The sequence below is a fragment of the Oryx dammah genome, unplaced genomic scaffold, assembly GCF_014754425.2.
Source record: "Oryx dammah isolate SB20612 unplaced genomic scaffold, SCBI_Odam_1.1 HiC_scaffold_15, whole genome shotgun sequence".
In the NCBI taxonomy this organism is placed as follows: Eukaryota; Metazoa; Chordata; class Mammalia; order Artiodactyla; family Bovidae; genus Oryx; species Oryx dammah.
Window position 1 is genome coordinate 18,003,362 of NW_024070199.1, and position 22,857 is coordinate 18,026,218.

The 22,857-nt window shown below is 38.3% G+C and overlaps 1 protein-coding gene across 1 annotated transcript in view; it reads left to right on the forward strand.

Moving 5' to 3' along the window:
• LOC120874859 (glycerophosphodiester phosphodiesterase domain-containing protein 4-like) overlaps positions 1–22,857 on the forward strand; it is a 150,170-nt gene that overhangs the window by 65,981 nt on the left and 61,332 nt on the right. The window contains exon 10 of the mRNA XM_040256547.1: positions 3,868–4,018. Coding sequence (XP_040112481.1) covers positions 3,868–4,018 — 151 coding nt within the window. The remainder of the gene's footprint in view (positions 1–3,867; positions 4,019–22,857) is intronic.

Genomic DNA, 22,857 nt, shown 5'->3' on the forward strand with positions numbered 1-22,857 from the left:
TTATCTAGTATATCTACCATTAGCTTTTTTCCAGGGACAGTTCTTATTGATTTTTTTCCTTTGAATGGGCCATACTTTGTTTTTGTCAGTCTTGTGATTTTTTTTTTTTTTTTTTTGGTTAAAAACTGGGCATTTGAGATGAGTAGTATGGTAATACTGGAAATTAGATTCTCCCCCTTCCTTTAGGTTTGCTGGGTTTTGTTGTTGTTTTAATTTTTATTAGATGTCTCTGTGCCGTGGATCAGCCTGAGGTGTAAACTTGAGTATATTTTTAGGTTTTTCTGATCTTCCCTTGGCCATTATGGTCACTTTCTAATTTCTCTTTGTATGCCCTGCTGTTGCTACTGCTGTAAGTCACTTCAGTCGTGTCTGACACTGTGTGGCCCCATAGATGGCAACCCACCAGGCTCCCCCGTCCCTGGGATTCTCCAGGCAAGAACACTGGAGTGGGTTGCCATTTCCTTCTCCAAGGCATGAAAGTGAAAAGTGAAAGGGAAGTCACTCAGTCATGTCCGACTCTTCATTACCCCATGGACTGCAGCCTACCAGGCTCCTCCGTCCATGGGATTTTCAAGGCAAGAGTACTGGAGTGGGTTGCCATTGCTTTCTCCATTTGTATGTACAGATATTTTTAATATTTTAAGTTTTTAATATAGATCACTTTAATATAAAGCTACTGTTTACTGGCTGATTTACAATAGGAGAAAAGGAGAAACATAAATGAGCATTGAAAAGGGTGCTGCCCTTTAAATCTTGTGAAAGTCACTTCTATTAGAGGGCTAGGGCTTTGCAACAGTGGAAGAAGGTGCAACAACAGTCTTATCTCTGCTCTTGTGACAAGAAGTAACTAGTGACCAGAGCAGAGAAACCCTATATTTGGAATAGAGGATTTTTTTTTGCCACCTTGGCTGTGCAAATTACTCCAGGAACCTGTCCACAGTTGTTTGCCATGTGAATAGGGATGGGTAATGAGTAGCTGCTATTGTGCTAAGAGTTGGAATTGACTGAAATTAACCCCAGTTTACATCTGAGTTTTCCCATGGAAGTTGAACGCCTTTCACGTACTCCAAACTTCCAAGAGAATTACATCAGACAGTCTTCGAATGCAGTTGTTGTCTAGGTGGGGAGACAGATTCCTGATGCTTTGTACTCTGTTATTTTTCCAGCATCATCTCTTCTTCTTTTAATTTTTGATGAATTTTAAGTTGATAGTTGTTTTCTTCCTTCACCATTTAAAATACATTGTTTCATTGTTTTCCGTATCTCATATTTTTTGTTGAAAAGTCTGCTATATACTTATCTTTATTTCTATCTAAATATGTATTTTCTTTCCATGTGGCTACTTTTATAGTTTTCTTTTCCTCATCAATTTTTCACCAGTCATACACATGCACATAGTGTGCGGTATGTGCATGCCTATGTTTACTTTTCTTGGTATTCATCAGTGTTGTTGGATCTGTTGATGCCTAACTTTTATAAATTTTTGAAATTTTTACTATTACTTCCTCAGATTTTTTTCTGTTTCTCCCCTCTTTTTAGGACTGCAACTGCATATATATAATACTGCTTGATATTGTCTTACAGTTCATTTGGATAGATTCTACTGCTGCACCTCCAAATTCACTGATCTTTACATCATCTGTAATATTAAATATGCTGTTAAATTCATTTAGTGAAATTTTCATTTCAGTTATTTTTTTATCTCTAGAATTTCCATTTATTTCTTTTTCAACTCTTAGAGTTATGTCTTCATATGTTCGTGTGTTCTCCTTTGCATCTGTTACATATATCATCTTATTTTTTATCATGATTTAATATTCTTGTTTATGAATTCTGTTACCTCTGTCATTTCCAAGTTTGTCTTTACTGAGTAATTTCTCTAGTTTATGGTTACTTTTTAAAAAAATTTATTTATTTTAATTGGAGGCTAATTACTTTACAGTATTGTATTGGTTTTGCCATACATCAACATGAATCCGCCACGGGTGTACACGTGTTCCCAATCCTGAACCCCCCTCCCACCTCCCTCCTCATACCATCCCTCTGGGTCATCTCAGTGCACCAGCCCATTTTTATACTTCATTACATGTCTGGTAAATTTTGGTTATAAGCCAGACATTGTGACTTTACCATTCTGGGTGGTATATTTTTTTGTATTCCATTAAAGAATTTTGTGCTTATTCTAGCAGACAGTTAAGTTACTTGAAGATTAATTTGCTCCTTTGGAAGATTGTTTTTAAGTTCTTTTATGGAGATTCTAAAGTAATTCTAGTTCTAAATTATTCCCATCTCAAAGATGTATCCTTGTTATTACTGAGGTCATGCCACTGATAGAGCTTGAATGAGTTACATCCCTTTGTGAGCTCTGTAAATTGTCTTAGAACTTTCTTGTTATTTTCCTTTTCTTGGAAGTTATTCTTGACAAACTTCATAAGAGTTTTACTCTGTACATTTACAAATTGATATTTAGCCATACTTCAAGGGATCCTTGTACATATTTCTCCAGAATGCTTTCCTTTTGCATTCCTCCATTCCCTATGGAATTCTAGCCAATAAATTCTAGCTTTCTTGACCTCTCCTTAATCTTATCTTCTTCTCATTTCAATAAGTGGCTGGGTACTTTTTAGATGCTACCCTCCTTGCTCCATGGGCTTCCCTGGTGGTGCTAGTGGTAAAGAACCCACCTGACAATGCAGGAGATGTACGAGCTCAGGTTTGATCCCTGAGTCAGGAAGATCCCCTGGAGGAGGGCATGGCTACCCATTTTAGTATTTTTGCCTGGAGAATCCCATGGACAGAGGAGCCTGCTGTGCTATAGTTCATAGGGTTGCAGAGAGTGAGACCCAACTTGAGTCAACTTACCATGCATGCCCGCCTTGTCCCATGCCAAGTTCCAGTATTTACCTGCAAGAAGGAAGCTTGGGTAATGGTAAAGCCTATTTCATTTGTTTGCCTTTTCTCAGAAATAATTGTACTGTGCTCCCCATTGTCCACTTCCTACAAAAGTTAATTCTCTTGTTTTGTCCAGTTTTCTAGTTGTTTATGGGCAGGGGACTAGGTCTCAATCCTGTTACTCCTTAATGATCATTACAGAGTTCTCATCATGTATATTTTAATCATAAAGAGAGAAAAACATATTCTTCAAGGCAAATAGCTGATAACAGAAGTTTTCAGATACTAAACTTCTGATGATGCCACCTGATATGAGAATCTAGGACCAGAAATACTCAGGGCCATTGCCAGTTGGGAAATGAGTCAGAAAAAACATAGGAAGATTGTGTAGGTGTCTGTTTAGTATGGTCCTAGGGACTTCAGGACCTTGCCGCATTCACTTCTCACTTACCTTACTCTCAGATGACTACTCTACCTATTGTTTTCTAGATACATAAATTCCCTTGATAGGAAGGCTACTCTTTCACCATAGCTAATGGACTTAATGGAGCTTTCCTGGTAGCTCAGACGATAGTCAGCCTGCAGTGCAGGAAACCGAGGTTCGATTCCTGGGTCAGGAAGATCCCCTGGAGGAGGGCATGGCAAGTCACTCCAATATTCTTGCCTGGAGAATCCCCCTAGACAGAGGAGCCTGGCAGGATCCAGTCTGTGGGTTCACAAAGAGTCAGACATGACTGAGCAACTGAGCACAGCACAATAGGCTTATTGTACATTACAAAAGATTGCTTCCTTGGGCAGAAAAATGTTCATATCAAAGTATAAATTCCTGTACTTAATCCTCTGCTAAGATAAGGGAGGGAGTAAGGAACCTAGTTAAGACTTGTGAGCTTCATAGGCTTTCTGAGAACCCTGTTTGCCAGGGTGGCTGAATTCAGCCTATCCACCTCTTCCGCTCTTCTCCCCCTCTGCCTGCAGTTATGATCATGTGCCTTTTCTCATGCATGACTTTGACCTGAGAAGAACAACCAATATCAAGGAAGTCCTGCCAAATGCCTCTTTGACACACCCATCCTTATTTGATTGGGATTTCCTGTCGACTCTGAATGCAGGCAAATGGTTTTCACATGCTCTGGTAAGACATGTTCTCCATTTCAAGAAACCTCTTTTGAACTCCCTCTTCTGTATGAGGTCATGTGCTGCTCCTGGAGATAAAGCCTTTAGATGAGGATAGGCAAGTGTGCACACAATTTCATCTCAGTTTGGTAGCATGACTATAGTTAGAATTTGCAGGAATGTTATTCCAGTAATGTAGTCAGTCTGATTGCTGCTGGAAATTCTGAAAACAAGCTTTAAACTTATTCTTGTCTTTTACTTCCTTTTAATCTAAGAATTTCGTGAACTTGGGGCTTCCCTAGTGGCTCAGATGGTAAAGAATCTGCCTGCAATGTGGGAGACCCGAGTTTGATTCCTGGCAGTGTTTCAATAATAAGTTAGAGAATTTAGAATTATCCTGAATAGAAAGTCAGATTTACATGTGATAAGAGTCAAGCCTGCCTTCTGAAAATAGGTAAAGAAAAAGCAACTTACATTTTCCAGATTATCATGTCTACAGGGAATCCATGTGACCTAGGTTTCACCAATCAGATATACTCATTTTCTGTCTGATTTTGACAACAAACATCTGAGCAGGACAGACAGCAGGCACTCATATTGCTAGCACCTATGGCAGCAGAGCTACAATAGTTAGAAGTCAGCTGTGGTAATGGCTCTCCTATCAGGTAGTTGTATAATTAGGAAAATAAATCTTCAGGGACTTTTGATCATGTACTAGGTGGAATGGAATTTATTTACATTTGACGTTAATCCTGAAGACCGATTTGATCCTTTTTCATGTTGGAAGTGAAAAGTAAAGACTTACATAAAGAGATACTTATCTACTTGAAATTCTTTAAGATGTGTTACTGTAAGGGATAGCTGAACATTGATTTGTAATGATTGTATCAACTCAGAATACTTATTTTCATTTGAGTACGTAGCCTATAAATGCTATTTCCATGTGAGAAATAAAGGGATACATCTGATATTCCAGGTTTCTATGTATATGTAGGCTCTGCATATGTCTCATCATATTCGAATAAGTAGAAATATACAGACTAGAGAGGCTCCATTATTGGTTTAATGGTATTGGTTTAATTAGCCATGTGCTAAGTCACTTCATTTGTATCCGACTCTTTGTGACCCTCTGGACTGTAGCCCTCCAGGCTCCTCTGCCAATGGGATTTTCCAGTCAAGAATACTATGCATTGGAAAGCAGATTCAATGACTGGACCTCCATGAAAGTCCCTCAGGCAAGAATACTGGCATGGGTTGCCATTTCCTCCTCAGGGGATCTTCCCAACCCAGGGTTCAAACCCACATCTCTTAAATCTCTTGCTTCAGCAGATGGGTTCTTTACCACTAGTGCCGACTATGGAAGCCCTGATAGCCACAGGTAATGTTTTGACAAATATGTATTCCAAATGAGAAGGCTGTTAAAATATTTGTTGTGTAATGTATGGTTTGTAAAAGTCTTACTTACCATAAGCGATGGGATTGGATATGTTATTTTAGTAATGTTATCTGTATGTTTTAGGATTAATAGTTTTGTTTTATCTGGGTAGTGTGTTTGCAGTGTTTAGTTATACCTTTACTCTGGTTACTGAAGAGTATTCTGAAACCTTGACTTCAAATATGATTATCTAGGGGGATTTATTTTTAGGTTTGTTTGTAGAGTTTTCTTTGCTTGCATGCTATGTGGTCAGAAGTAGTCAAAGTGGTGTTGGCACATTATTTAAAAGGTTTGTAAGATTGGATAATTTTTCAGAGCAAAGAAATTCTTTCATTTGTGAAGGTTTTTCTGGGTACTCTTTATTGGTTGGGTATAGTTATGAATTGATGGTGGTGGTGAGTTGATTATTTGACAGTAAAGTTATTATTCTTGAGATTACTTGTGAAAATTAAATAGTTTTATCTATAGTGAGATAAAAATAGATATAGAAGTTCTGGGAATTGTCCCTGGAAGATCAGCTGATCTATTCAGGGGCTTGCTTGGTGATTCAGTGGTAAAGAGTCTTCTGCCTGCAGCGCAGGAGACTCAAGTTCAATCCCTGGGTCAGGAAGATCCCCTTGAGAAGGAAATGGCAATCCACTCCAGTATTCTCGCCTGGAAAATCCCATGGACAGAGGAGCCTGGCAGGCTATAGTCCATGGGGTCGCAAGGAGTTGGGCACAACTTAAATTTGTTGGTATAGTTATTATTCTTGGGATTGCTTGTGAAAATTAGTGTGATCTATAATGGTTGTTCTAGTAGTCATGTGTGGTTTTTCCAGTAGTCATGAATATTCATTGCAAGGACTGATGATGAAGCTGAAACTCCAATACTTTGGCCACCTGGTACAAAGAACTGACTCATTGGAAAAGACCCAGATGCTGGGAAAGATTGAAGGCAGGTGGAGAAAGGGATGACAGAGGATGAAATGATTGGATGGTATTACCGACTCAGTGGACATGAGTTTGAGCAAGTTGTGGGAGTTGGTGATGGACAGGGAAGCCTGGTGTGCGGCAGTCCATAGGGTCACAAAGAGTTGGACATGACTGAGCGACTAAACTGAACTGAATAATGAAATAAAAAGAGATACAGAAGTTCTGCAAATTGTCCCTGGAAGATCAGTTGAGTTCTTATTTTACTAGTAAAGCCAACATTTTTGTGGAGCATTTTTATATCCTTTTGTGAAAGTATAAATCTCAAAAGTTGTTCAGTCACTGAGTCATATCCAACTTTTTGTGACCTCATGGACTGCAGCACACCAGGCTTTCCTGTCCTTCACCACCTTCTAGAGGTTGCTCAAACTCATGTCCATTGAGTCAGTGATGCCATCCAACCATCTCATCCTCTGTCGCCCCCTTCTCCTGCCCTCAATCTTTCCCACCACCAGGGTCTTTTCCAGTGAGTCATCTCTTTGCATCAGGTGTCCAAAGTATTGGAGCTTCAGCTTCAGCATCAGTCCTTCCAATGAATATTAAGGGTTGATTTCCTTTAAGATTGACTGATTTGATCCCCTTGCAGTCCAAGGGACTTTCAGGAGTCTCTCCAGCACTACAGTTCAAAAGCTTCAATCTCAAAAAATCTCAAAAGTATAAAAATGCAATTCTCATGCATATAGTGAGCAGGTTATAATCTTATTTAGCACATTAATGAAATAAGCAGAACGACACTTAAAAGAAGTAAGAACTCAACATGCCTGTAGTCAGAGCAACAAAGAAATGCTGAAATCACATTGTTAAGTTGGATACAAACCTAGTATGTTACCTTGTTAGTATACTGTATGACAATGAAGACATCCTTTTGGAGTTACCTTTTTTATAAAAAATCATGTACATCTCTATTGGACAAAAATCATTTCCACTTTTATTAGTTGTCTACGAGTCACCATCTAACTTTACATAGTCTGACCCTAATAATTCAAAGAGAGGTACATTTCCTTAAGAGTCAGATGACCCTTAGGTGTGCTTGTTAAATAGTGTGTTACCATGATATTTTCCTTTGCCTTATTGCTAAATTTTGAATAATGTAAGTCTCCTCTTGGGATCATAAATAACTTCTATAGAGTGAGATTGGTCTCATTGTGATTTTGCATCATGTGGCTTCATTAACTTACATCGGTGTAGTTAGAAGTCACTTAACACACATAAGGTTCCTTGTTAGCTCTAGAGTCAGATCTAACTCTAGCAAATCTAGAGTTGGATCATATTAGACAACTGCTCAGGCCACTTAAATTAGGTTCCATCATAAAAGTTTGTAGAGAGTCTAGAATTTTATTTTTAGTAGTCTCTATTATTCCAGAGGTCTTTTTATCACTATTATTTACAAACTAAATTCATTTATGCCAGGTTTCACCTCTACAGTTACAAATGTGGACAAATTCCTCTCTCCTTTTCTTGCAAGTCAGTGGCTTTCTTACTATTTGTAATGCTGGGACAGTGTACAACAGTGGACTTGAGACAGTTTGCCTAGGAAGCCTTGTAGGCATTGGTCCAAATACCAATTTTATCTGTGTCCTTAGTGGGAACTGGGGGCTTGCCATATCATACTAAATGAAGTTTATTATCAAATATCATCCATTAGGTATGGCTTTGATTATGCAATAAATTTTTCCAGTTATATCCTAGTGAAAGGACAGATTTTTATTTAAACTCATGCAAATGACTGCATTGTCATGAGACATAAAGACTCAGTAAAAAGTGTTTGTACCTGAATTCTGAGGAATGGTGAAAAACAAGATACAAAGAGATGTTTTTCACAAGGTAAGAATTAGAGAAAAGTAAAAAAGAGAACGGGTTTTCTCATATGCCCATTAGAAAATAGAATATTAAAAAGAGTACCAGTAAAATTCCAAAATGAATAAGCATGATTAGGTTGACCTCATCAGTTCATTCAATCTGGCATAGGTAATGTCCTGCTATACCTAGGGTTATCAGTGTGCTTCCATGAAGTTATCTGCTTCTACTCTGAAATTTAATCTTTGAAATTCTGCCTCAGTCCTCTGATACAGATGGATTGGTGTCTGATTGAGATGACAGTGTCAGCTTACACTAGGAAGCATTTTCATGAGTTTGTTCTTTGTGTATCGAAAGATAAGAGTGTCTGTACAGTCCTTTTAAACAAGATTTTGAGTTTAGCCTTTCCAATTTTTGATCTGTATCTTATATAAAAAACCTTCAGACAATCATGGGAAGAAAGAAGAAACCACTTGATAACTGAATTGAATCTATTTAATTTATTATAGTAAACAACAGTGTCAGAAAGGAAAATCAAATACTATTAGTGTGACTCTTTGTGACCCCATGCACTGTGGCCTGCCAGGCTCCTCTGTCCATGGGATTCTCTAGGCAAGAATACTGGAGGGTGTTGCCATTTATTTCTCCAAGGGAATCTTCCCAACCCAGAGATCAAATCCAGATCTCCCACTCTGCAAGCAGATTCTTTACCATCTGAACCACCTAATATAATATAATACATAACTATATAGAAGATTTGGCCTGTTTCCTTTAGGAGTAAGAACATATTATGGACATTGAAAACATTAGCAGCTCTCCTGGTTCTTCCAGTCCATTCTTTAAAACTTAAAAAATTGTCAAATTCTGAAATATATTTATATTTTTATTTTACCTGCAAAATATTGACTGGGATGATAAAGTTTCCCTTTTTATATTTTACAGCTCCTGTCATATCTTAACATGTGGGTAGTTTTTATAATAGTGTTGAACCATATATGAAGCATGGATGTATCTACTTCTGGCCATGACAGTGTACAGGTGTTAGCTGTGTCATCTTGCCATAAATAGCTAGAAAACCAGAAAAAATATATGAAATATCCATTCTTAGGTGCTGGACAACAGTCAGTGTGGAGCTGTGAAAGTAGGGAATAATAGAGCATTATGATTGCCCTCATATTCTGCCTGGAGGCATGTTCTAGCTGTCATATAGAAGGAGGAACCTAAGCAAAGCATGGTGGTCTTCTGGAGCTGAGGAGAGATTGGATTTTTTTTTTTTTTGAGATAGAGGTGGTGGTAATTTTGAGGGAAGACTACCCAAAGGAGACAGCTCTCCAGAGAAAGACCTCTGGAAATCTGTCTGGGGTCTGCTTGAGTATGTTGCTGATACCTGAGAGTATGTTGCTGATACCTTCAGAGTTCCAAAGAATAGCAAGAAGAGATAAGAAAGCCTTCTTCAGCGATCAATGCAAAGAAATAGAGGAAAACAACAGAATGGGAAAGACTAGAGATCTCTTCAAGAAAATTAGAGATACCAAGGGAACATTTCATGCAAAGATGGGCTCAATAAAGGACAGAAATGGTATGGACCTAATAGAAGCAGAAGATATTAAGAAGAGGTGGCAAGAATACACAGAAGAACTGTACAGAAAAGATCTTCATGACCCAGATAATCATGATGATATGATCACTAATCTAGAGCCAGACATCTTGGAATGTGAAGTCAAGTGGGCCTTAGAAAGCATCACTGTGAACAAAGCTAGTGGAGGTGATGGAATTCCAGTGGAGCTGTTTCAAATCCTGAAAGGTGATGCTGTGAAAGTGCTGCACTCAATATGCCAACAAATTTGGACAACTCAGCAGTGGCCACAGGACTGGAAAAGGTCAGTTTTCATTCCAATCCCAAAGAAAGGCAATGCCAAAGAATGCTCAAACTACCGCACAATTGCATTCATCTCACACGCTAGTAAAGTAATGCTCAAAATTCTCCAAGCCAGGCTTCAGCAATACGTGAACTGTGAACTCCCTGATGTTCAAGCTGGTTTTAGAAAAAGCAGAGGAACCAGAGATCAAATTGCCAACATCCACTGGATCATGGAAAAAGCAAGACAGTTGCAGAAAAACATTTATTTCTGCTTTATTGACTATGCCAAAGCCTTTGACTGTGTGGATCACAATAAACTGTGGACAATTCTGAAAGAGATGGGAATACCAGACCACCTAACCTGCCTCTTGAGAAATCTGTATGCAGGTCAGGAAGCAACAGTTAGAAGTGGACATGGAACAACAGACTGGTTCCAAATAGGAAAAGGAGTACATCAAGGCTGTATATTGTCACCCTGCTTATTTAACTTATATGCAGAGTACATCATGAGAGATGCTGGACTGGAAGAAACACAAGCTGGAATCAAGATTGCCAGGAGAAATATCAATCATCTCAGATATGCAGATGAACCACCCTTATGGCAGAAAGTGAAGAGGAGCTAAAAAGCCTCTTGATGAAAGTGAAAGAGGAGAGCGAAAAAGTTGGCTTAAAGCTCAACATTCAGAAAACGAAGATCATGGCATCTGGTCCCATCACTTCATGGGAAATAGATGGGGAAACAGTGGAAACAGTGTCAGACTTTATTTTTGGGGGCTCCAAAATCACTGCAGATGGTGAATGCAGCCATGAAATTAAAAGATGCTTACTCCTTGGAAGAAAAGTGATGACCAACCTAGATAGCATATTCAAAAGCAGAGACATTACTTTGCTGACTAAGGTCCATCAGAGTTGGACTGTGAAGAAAGCTGAGCGCCGAAGAATTGAGGCTTTTGAACTGTGGTGTTGGAGAAGACTCTTGAGAGTCCCTTGGACTGCAAGGAGATCCAACCAGTCCATTCTGAAGGAGATCAACCCTGGGATTTCTTTGGAAGGAATGATGCTAAAGCTGAAGCTCCAGTACTTTGGCCACCTCATGCGAAGAGTTGACTCATTGGAAAAGACTCTGATGCTGGGAGGGATTGGGGGCAGGAGGAGAAAGGGACAACCGAGGATGAGATGGCTGAATGGCATCATGGACTCGATGGCCATGAGTCTGAGTGCACTCCGGGAGATGGTGATGAAGAGGGAGGCCTGGCATGCTGTGATTCATGGGGTCGCAAAGAGTCGGACATGACTGAGTGACTGAACTGAAGAGGCACACAAGTAGGGTGAAGCTCCCTAAGGGTGTGCAGAGTACTACTAGGGAGCTTTTAGCAGAATCATTCTAAGAACTCACATGGATCTGGAAAATATTCAAGTTCTAACTAGCCATATTAGAAGATAGGCTTTGCTGGAGACATGGGGCCTTTAGTAAAAATTCTGGAAAGGTCACACGTCAGCAATAGGGATAAAAAGCCGTAGATTAAGGCTATTAAAATTGCTTTTAGACCTGCTCTAAACAATATCCATTTGATTTGCCAGTAATCAAAATGGCTGCCAAATTTTTTTTACTGCACTTTAAAAGAGACAACAATGTCAGGCCTCTAACAGTGTAGCAGTCATAGTGTCCAACAGCCAGTAATAAAATTTCTTGGCATACAAAAAAGCAGGGAAATGTAGCTTAAAACCAGGAGCAAAACTGCTCATTAAAAGTTCACTCATGTTGATGTATGGCAAAACCAATACAATATTGTAAAGTAATTAACCTCCAATTAAAATAAATACATTTATATTAAGAAAAAGTTCAGGAAAGACAGACTGATAGGGACTTTTAGATAGAATCGGACTTTTAAAAAGTTATTAAAATCTCTAGTTCCAGCCGTGTTGCCTCAAATGGCATTGTTCCATTCTTTTTTATGGCTGAGTAATATTGCATTGTGTATATGTACCATATCTTCTTTACTCATTCCTCTGTAGATTGACATTTAGGGACTTAGAGATTGTCGTATTGAGTCAAGTAAGTTAGAGACAGAAAAGTATCATATGATATTGCCTTTATGTGAAATCTTAAAAAAAAAAGGGGGGGGGGTTACAAATGAACTTACCTACAAAACAAAAATAGAGTTACAAATGTAGAGAACAAGCTTCTAGTTACCAGGGAGTAATGGAGGAGGGATAAATTGGGAGATTGGGATTGAGATATATGCACTGCTGCTGCTGCTGCTGCTAAATTGCTTCAGTCGTGTCCGACTCTGCGCGACCCCATAGATGGCAGCCTACTAGGCTCCTCTGTCCCTGGGATTCTCAAGGCAAGAACAGTGGAGGGGGTTGCCATAACCTTCTCCAGTACACGAAAGTGAAAAGTGAAAGTGAAGTTGCTCAGTTGTGTCCGACTCTTTGCGACCCCATGGGGTGCAGCCTACCAGGCTCCTCCATCCATGGGATTTTCCAGGCAAGAGTACTAGAGTGGGTTGTCATTGCCATCTGCCTTATATGCACTACTATATATGAAGTAGATAACTAATAAGGACCTTCTGTATAGCACAGGGAACTCTATTGTGTACTCTGAAGGGCATATATGGGAAAAGATTTAAGAAAGAGTGGATATATGTATAACTGATATATATATGTATAACATACATACATATATGTAGATTTATAACTGACTCACTTTACACCTGAAACTAACACAACATTGTAAATATACTATACTCCAATAAATTTTTTGAACCAAATAGTGTTTCTATAACTAACAAACTATATTTTCAATTTAAAATTCCTAAGATTTTTCATGAAGGATATTGGTCTACAGTTTCCTTTTCTGATAATGTCATTATCTGGTTTTGGTGTTATGATAATGCTGACCTCATAAATGGGTTGAAAATGTTCTGTCTTCTTCTGTTACTTGGAGGAAGCTGTGTAGAATTGGTGTTATTTCTTCCTATTATTTGGTAGAATTCAACTACAAACACACCTGAGCCTCAAGTTTTCTTGGAAGGTTATTACTTATAAAGTCAATTTTATTCATAGATATATGTCCTTCAGGTTATCTCTTCTTCAGTGATTGTTGATAGTTTTTGTCTTTTAAGGACTTAGTCTGTAGCATTAAGTTGTTGAATTTATGGACAAAGTTGTTTATTTTTAGTTATCCTTTTAATGCTTGTGGGACCAGTGTTTATATTTCCTCTTTTATCCCTGCTTTTCATAATTTGTAATTCTTTCCCCTTTCTGTTCAGCTGGCTAGAGATAGATCAATTCCATTGACATTGTCAAAAGAACTGGAAGATTTCATTGATTACTGCTTTTGTTGTCGTTTCATAGATTTTTACTCAAATCTTTATATTTTGCTTCGTTTGCTTTTTAAAAATTTTATTTTTTTTAATTGAAGGATAATTGCTTTACAGAATTTTGTTGTTTTCTGTTAAACCTCAACACAAATCAGCCATAGGTATACATGTATCCCCTCCCTTTTTTTTAAGCTGATTAAAAAATTTTTTTTAATTTTTTTCAATTTATTTTAATTAAAGGCTAATTACTTTACAGTATTGTGGTGGTTTTTGCCATACATTCATATGAATCAGCGATGGGTGTACATGTGTTCCCCATCCTGACCCTCCCTCTCACTTCCCTCCTCATCAGTCCCTCAGGGTCATCCCAGTGCACCAGTTCTGAGCACCCTGTCTCATGCATTGAACCTGGACTGGCGATCTGTTTCACATATGATAATATACATGTTTTAATGCTAGTCTCTCAAATCATCCCACCCTCACTTTCTCCCACAGAGTCCAAAAGTCTGTTCTTTACATCTGTGTCTCTTTTGCTATCTCACATATAGGGTCATCGTTACCATCTTTCTAAATTCCATATATATGCATTAGTATACTGTATTGGTGTTTTTCATTCTGACTTACTTTGCTCTGTATAATAGGCTCCAGTTTCATCCACCTCATTAGAACTGATTCAAATGCATTCTTTTTAATAGCTGAGTAATATTCCATTGTGTATATGTACCACAGCTTTCTTATCCATTTGTCTGCTGATGGACATCTAGGTTGCATCCATGGCTTGGCTATTGTAAACAGTGCTGTGATTAACATTGGGGTACATGTGTCTCTTTCAAGCTGGGTCATATGGCAGTTCTATTTCCGGTTTTTTAAGAAATCTCCACACTGTTCTCCATAGTGGCTGTACTAGTTTGCATTCCCACTAACAGTGTAAGAGGGTTCCTTTTTCTCTGCACCCTCTCCAGCGTTTATTGTTTATAGACTTTTTGATAGCAGCCATTCTGACTACAGTGAAATGGTACCTTATTGTGGTTTTGATTTGCATTTCGAGCATCTTTTCATGTGTTTGTTAGCCATCCGTATGTCTTCTTTGGAGAAATGCCTGTTTAATTCTTTGGCCCATTTTTTGGTTGGGTTGCTTATTTTTCTGGAATTCAGCTGCAGGAGTTGTTTGTATATTTTTGAGATTAATTCTTTGTCCATTGCTTTATTTGCTATTATTTTCTCCCATTGTGAAGGCTGTCTTTTTAAGTTTAATTAGGTCCCATTTGTTCATTTTTGCTTTTACTTCCATTACCCTGGGAGGTGGATCATAGAGGATCCTGCTGTGATTTATGTCAGAGAGTGTTTTTCCTATGTTTTCCTCTAAGAGTTTGATAGTTTCTGGTCTTACATTTAGATCTTTAATCCATTTTGAGTTTATTTTTGTGTATGGTGTTAGAAAGTGTTCTAGTTTCATTCTTTAAAAGTGGTTGACCAGTTTTCCCAACGCCACTTGTCTTTTCTCCATTGTATATTGTTGCCTGCTTTTTCAAAGATAAGGTGTCCATAGGTGCATGGATTTATCTCTGGACTTTCTGTATTGTCCCATTGATCTATGTTTCTGTCTTTGTGCCAGTACCATACCTCCCTTTTGAACTTCCCACCCATCTCCCTCCCCACCCCACCCCTCTAGGTTGATAACAGAGCCCCTGTTTGAGTTTCCTTAGCCATACAGCAGATTCCCATTGCTTATCTGTAATATGGACTCTTTTGTTTGCTTTGAGTTTCATTTTTTCTTTTGTTTCTAGTTTGCTGAAGTAGAAACTTGGGTTACTGATTTTAAGTCTTTTTTCTTTCCATCATAGCATTTATTGTATTTACCTCTAAGCACTGCTTCAGTGGCATCGCACAGATTTTGTCATTCATTTATTTATTTTTGGTTGTGCTGGGTCTTCATGCTTCCCACAGGCTTTCTCTAGTTGCAGTGAGTGGGGGCTACTCTTCATTGTGGTGTAAGGACTTCTCATTGCGTGACATCTCTTATTGTGAAACATAGGCTGTAGGTGTGTGGGCTTCAGTAGCTGTGGCATATGGGCTTTAGTTGCTCCACAGTATGTGGATTCTTCCTGGACTAGGGATCGAACTCATGTGCCCCTGCATTGGTAGGCTGATTCCTATCCACTGTACCACCAAGGTAATCCTGTACAGATTTTGATATGTTACATTTTAATTTTTATTTACTTCTTAATACATAAAAATTTCCCCTTAATCCTTCTCCCTTGACCATGGGTAATTTAGAAATGTTTTTTCAAATTCCTAAACATTTGCAGATGTCCCAGAAGTTATTTTCTTGTTATTGATTTCTAGTTTAATCCTGTTCTCATCTGAGAGTTTAGTTTGTGTGATTGCTGTTCTTTCATATCTACTAGAATTCATTTTCGGAGAAGGCAGTGGCAACCCACTCCAGTACTCTTGCCTGGAAAATCCCATGGACGGAGGAGCCTGGTGGGCTGCAGTCCATGGGGTCGTTAAGAGTCAGACACGACTGATCGACTTCACTTTCACTTTTCACTTTCATGCATTGGAGAAGGAAATGGCAACCCACTCCACTATTCTTGCCTGGAGAATCCCAGGGACGGGGAGCCTGGTGGGCTGCCATCTGTGGGGTTGCACAGAGTCGGACACGACTGAAGTGACTTAGCAGCAGCAGAATTCATTTTATTGTCCAGAATATGGCCTGTGTTAATATTCCAAGAGCATATGAGATGAATTTAGGAAATTGTTTTATAAATATTAAATCAAGTTGACTAATAATGTTTAGATTGTCTCTCTTCTTGAGAATTTTCTGCCTATTTATCCATTACTGCTGCTGCTGCTGCTGCTAAGTTGCTTCAGTCATGTCCATCTCAGTGTGAAACCATAGATGGCAGCTCACAGGCTCCCCTGTCCCTGGGATTCTCCAGGCAAGAACACTGGAGTGGGTTGCCATTTCCTTCTCCAATGCATGAAAAGTCGCTCAGTTGTGTCGGACCCTCAGCCATTACTGAGATAGGAATAATGATATCTTCAACCTTACGTGTTGATTTATATGTGTGTGTGTGTGTGTGTGTGTGTATTTGGATCTGTCAGTTCTCCTTCATGTATTTTGAAGTTCTGTTGTAAAGAGCAGACATACGTAGGATTAGGATGTCTCCTTGGAGAATCTGCCTTTTTCATTTCAGACTAATGGCCTCCCAAAGAAAGCCATGCCCTGATTCCTGGAAGCAGTAAGTGTATTGTCATACATAGTAAAAAGATCTTTGCAGATGTAATTGAGGTTATGGGTTCTCCGTTGATGAGATTATCCTGAGTTATCTTGGTCAGCCCAATCTAATCATGAGTCCTTAAAAACAGAGAACATTTCCTAGTTGTAGTCAGAGAGCTGCATCAGTGGAGAAAAGGCTGGAAATACTTAAAGCATGAGAAAGACTCAATCCACTGTTACTGCTTTTGAAAAATGAAGAAACCGGGCTATGAGCTAAGAAATGCTGGTGGCCTCTAGAAGATGAGGATGGCCTTTAGTCGGTAGACAACAAGGATATAGGTGACCTCAGTCTTAAGAACCACAAGGAGCTAAATTCTGCCAACCTGAATAAGCAGCAAATGGATTTTCCCTCTCCAAGGGACTCTAGAGAGGAGAACAGCTGTGTTGACATCTCGATTTTAGTCAAATGAAACCTAGATAAGTCTTCCAACCTGTAAAATTATAAAATAATACATTTTTATTGTAACTAAATTTGTGTTGTTTCAGTAGTAATAAATTAATCATAATATTATGTCCCTCTTTATCAGTGATAATTATAACTTAAGAATATAGAAAACACTTTGATAAAATATTAGCATCTCAAATCCATGACTACAGAAAAAAGAGAATATATCATGATCAAGATTAGGTCCCTCTTGGGAGTACAAGACTCATTCAACAGTAAAAAAAATAAAAATCTAGTCAATGTCAAAAAGCCTCTTGATGAAAGTGAAAGTGGAGAGTGAAAAAGTTGGCTTAAAGCTCAACATTTAGAAAACTAAGATCATGGCACCTGGTCCCATCACTTCATGGGAAATAGATGGGGAAACAGTGGAAACAGTGTCAGACTTTATTTTTTTGGGCTCCAAAATCACTGCAGATGGTGACTGCAGCCATGAAATTAAAAGACGCTTACTCCTTGGAAGAAAAGTTATGACCAACCTAGATAGCATATTGAAAAGCAGAGACATTACTTTGCCGACTAAGGTCCATCTAGTCAAGGCTATGGTTTTTCCTGTGGTCATGTATGGATGTGAGAGTTGGACTGTGAAGAAAGCTGAATGCCAAAGAATTGATGCTTTTGAACTGTGGTGTTGGAGAAGACTCTTGAGAGTCCCTTGGACTGCAAGGAGATCTAACCAGTCCATTCTGAAGGAGATCAGCCCTGGGATTTCTTTGGAAAGAATGATGCTAAAGCTGAAACTCCAGTACTTTGGCCACCTCATGCGAAGAGTTGACTCATTGGAAAAGACTCTGATGCTGGGGGGGTTTGGGGGCAGGAGGAGAAGGGGATGACAGAGGATGAGATGACTGGATGGCATCATGGACTCGATGGATGTGAGTCTGAGTGAACTCCGGGAGTTGGTGATGGACAGGGACACCTGGCGTGCTGCGATTCATGGGGTTGCAAAGAGTCGGACACGACTGAGCGACTGAACTGAACTGAAAGAAAACTACACGATCCCTTAAATTGATGCCACAGAAGCATTTGAGAACATTCAGCAAACATTTTGTTTGTGATTAGAAACTCTTAAAAGTAAGAATAGCAGAGAACTTACCTAAACTAACAAAGGAGAACTTTTAAAAGCCTATAGCTAACATCAATCTTAATGGTGAAAAAAATGAGTTTTTCTTCTAAGATTGGGAACAAGGCAAGGGTGCCTTCCCTAATGTAAATTGGTGTATCCACCATGGAAAACTTTATTACTGCTGCTGCTGCTAAGTCACTTCAGTCATGTCCGACTCTGTGCGACCCCATAGATGGCAGCCCACCAAGCTCCCCTGTCCCTGGGATTCTCCAGGCAAGAACACTGGAGTGGGTTGCCATTTCCTTCTCCAATGCACGAAAGTAAAAAGTGAAAGTGAAGTCGCTCAGTCGTGTCAGACTCTTAGCGACCCCATGGAGCACCCTACCAGGCTCCTCTGTCCATGGGATTTTCCAGGCAAGAGTACTGGAGTGGGGTGCCATTGCCTTCTCCGAAACTTTATTGAGGTTCCTCAAAAAACTAAAAATAGAGTTGCCATATGATGCAGCATTCCCACTCCTGGGCACATATTCAGGAAAAACTGTAATTCAAAAAGATACATGCATCTGTATGTTCAAAGGGGCACTACTCACAATTGCAAGATGTGGAAACAATCTAAATGTTCGTCTTTTGGTGAATGGATAAAGAAGATGTGATTCATATATACAGTGGAATACTCCTCAGCCGGAAAAAACAATGAAATAATGGACCTAATGATTATCATACTGAGGTAAGTCAGAAAGAAAGACAGATGCCAAATGCTATGTCTTGTATGTGAAATATAAAATATGACACAAATGAATTTATGTACCAAACAGAAACAAACACATAGACATAGAGTGGTTGCCAGGAGGGATCAGGTATGGGGAAGGGTGGATTGGGAGTTTGGGATTAGCAGATGCAAACTATTATATATATAGAATGGATATACATCAAGGTCCTACTGTGTAACACAGGGACTCATGCCATATCAATATCCTGTGAAAGTGAATATAAAAAAGAATGTATATATGTATATAATTTAAACTTTGCCATGCAGCAGAAATTAACATAACATTGTAAATCAGCTATACTTCAATAAAATAATTTTTTTTTTATGTACAAGTCTCTGTATGGAGACTTGACTTTATTCTCTCTTTTTGTCTACATTTTGATTTTCTTTTTTTAAATATATATTCTTTTACTTTACAATACTGTATTGGTTTTGCCATACATCAACATGGATCCACCATGGCTGTACATAAGTTCTCACTCCTGAACCCCTCTCCCACCTCCCTCCCCATACCATCCCTCTGGGTTATCCCAGTGCACCAGCCCCAAGCATCCTGTATCCTGCATCAAACCTAGACTGGTGATTTGTTTCTTATATGATATTATACATGTTTCCGTGCCATTCTCCCAGATCATCCCACCATCTCCCTCTCCCACAGAGTCAAAAAGTCTGTTCTGTACATTTGCGTCTCTTTTGCTGTCTCGCATATAGGTTTATCGTTACCATCTTTCTAAATTCCATGTATATGTGTTAGTATACTGTATTGGTGTTTTTCTTTCTGGCTTACTTCATTCTGTATAATCGGCTCCAGTTTCATCCACCTCATTAGAACTGATTCAAATGTATTCTTTCTGATGGCTGAGTAATACTCCATTGTGTATATGTACCACAGCTTTCTTATCCATTCGTCTGCTGATGGACATCTAGGTTATTTCCATGTCCTGGCTATTATAAACAGTGCTGCGATGAACATTGGGGTACATGTGTCTCTTTCAATTCTAGTTTCCTTGATGTGTATACCCAGCAGTGGGATTGCTGGGTCATATGACAGTTGTATTTCCAGTTTTTTAAGGAATCTCCACACTGTTCTCCATAGTGGCTGTACTAGTTTGCATTCCCACCAACAGTGTAAGAGGGTTCCCTTTTCTCCACACCCTCTCCAGCATTTATTGCTTGTAGACTTTTGGATCGCAGACATTCTGACTGGTGTGAAATGGTACCTCATTGTGGTCTTGATTGCATTTCTCTGATAATGAGTGATGTTGAACATCTTTTCATGTGTTTGTTAGCTATCCATATATCTTCTTTGGAGAAATGTCTAATTAGGTCTTTGGCCCACTTTTTGATTGGGTAGTTTGTTTTTCTGGAATTGAGCTGCAGGAGTTGCTTGTATATTTTTGAGATTAGTTCTTTGTCAGTTGCTTCATTTGCTATTATTTTCTCCCATTCCGAAGGCTGTCTTTTCACCTTGCTTATAGTTTCCTTTGTTGTGCAGAAGCTTTTAATTTTAATTAGATCCCATTTGTTTATTTTAGCTCTTGTTTCCAATATTCTGGGAGGTGGGTCATAGAGGATCCTGCTGTGATTTATGTTGGAGAGTGTTTTGCCTATGTTCTCCTCTAGGAGTTTTATAGTTTCTTGTCTTACATTTAGATCTTTAATCCATTTTGAGTTTATTTTTGTGTATGGTGTTAGAAAGTGTTCTAGTTTCATTCTTTTGCAAGTGGTTGACCAGTTTCCCCAGCATCACTTGTTAAAGAGACTGTCTTTAATCCATTGTATATTCTTGCCTCCTTTGTCGAAGATAGGGTGTCCATAGGTGTGTGGATTTATCTCTGGGCTTTCTGTTTTGTTCCATTGATCTATATTTCTGTCTTTGTGCCAGTACCATACTGTCTTGATGAGTGTGGCTTTGTAGTAGAGCCTGAAGTCAGGCAGGTTGATTCTTCCAGTTCCATTCTACTTTCTCAAGATTGCTTTGGCTATTCAAGTTTTTTTGTATTTTCATACAAATTGTGAAATTATTAGTTCTAGCTCTGTGAAAAATACTGCTGGTAGCTTGATAGGGATTGCATTGAATCTGTAGATTGTTTTGGGTAGTATACTCATTTTCACTATATTGATTCTTCTGATCCATGAACATGGTATATTTCTCCATCTATTAGTGTCCTCTTTGATTTCTTTCATCAGTGTTTTTTAGTTTTCTATATATAGGTCTTTAGTTTCTTTAGGTAGATATATTTCTAAGTATTTTATTCTTTTTGTTGCAATGGTGAATGGAATTGTTCCTTAATTTCTTTTTCTACTTTCTCATTATTAGTGTATAGGAATGCAAGGGATTTCTGTGTGTTGATTTTATATCCTGCAATTTTACTATATTCATTGATTAATTCTAGTAATTTTCTGGTGGAGTCTTTAGGGTTTTTTATGTAGAGGATCATGTCATCTGCAAACAGTGTTAAAGGCTTTTTTAATCATGAAAGGCTTTTGTACTTTGTTCATTGCTTTTTGACATGATCATTTTATTTTTATTTTTATTTTGTTGATACGATGAATTATATTTATTGATTTTGCACACATTAACTTGTCCTTGCATCTTAGTGATAAATCCCTCTTGGTCATGGTATATAATTTTTTTTATGAATCCTTGAATTTGGCTTGCTATTATCTTGTGGACAGTTTTTATACCTATATTTATCAGGACTGACTTCCCTCATAGCTCAGTTGGTAAAGAATCCGCCTGTAGTGCAGTAGTCTGCCTCCAATGCAGGAGACCTGGGTTCACTTCCTAGGTTGGGAAGATCTTCTGAAGCAGGAAATGCAGTCTATTCCAATATTCTTGCCTGGAAAATCCCATGGATAGAGGACCCTGGTGGGCTACAGTACATGAGGAGTCACAAGAGTTGGAAATGATTTAATGAGTAAACTACCATATTTATCAGGACTATTGGTCAATAGTTTTCTTTTCTTGTGGTTTTGGTATAAGGCTGACTTCATAGAATGAGTTTGAAGGTGTTCTCTCTTCCTTGATATTTTGGAGAGTTAGGAGAGAATATATCTTAATTATTCTTTAAATGGTTGGTAGAATTCATCTTTAAAATCATGTGGTCTTGGAGTTTTATGCATGGAGAGATTTTTGATGACTGGCTCAACCTCTTGACTCATTATTGATTTGTTCAGATTTTCTATTTATTCCTGATTCAATCTTGATGTATTGTGTGTTTCTAGAAGTGTAATAATTTCTTTTAGGTCATGTAAATTTGTTGGCATAGAATTGTTCATAGTAGTTTTTTACAGTTCTGTGTATTTCTGTAGTATTAGTTGTAATGTCTCCTCTTTCATTTCTAATTTTAATTGTTTGAGTCATCTCTCTTTTTTCTTAGTTAGCAAAACATTTGTTAATTTTTTTTTATCTTTTCAAAGAACCAGCTTTTAGTTTCATTGATTTTTTTCTATTGTTTTCTGGTTTCTATTGTGTTTATTTCTGCTCTGATTTTTTATTATTTCCTTCCTTTTGCTAACTTTGGGCTTAATTTGTTCCTTTTTTCTTAGTTACTTGAGGTGTAAACCTAGGTAATTTATTTGAGATCTTTCTCATCTCTTACTGTATGCATTTGTTGATATAAGCTTTCCTCCTGGAAATGCTTTTTCTGCATCTTATAAAATATGGTATGTTGTTTATTTTCACTTTGTTTTGAGATAGTTGTTAATTTTCTTTGATATGGTGCTCCTTTGGAAGTGTGTTGTTTAGTTCCCAAAGATTTGTAGCTCTACTTTCTTTTTGTTGTTGATTTCTGGTATCATACCATTGTGGTCAGAAAAGAGTGCTGATATTATTTCAGCATTCTTAAATTTGCTAAGATGTTTTTTGTGGCCCATGATATGACCTGTCCTGGAGAATA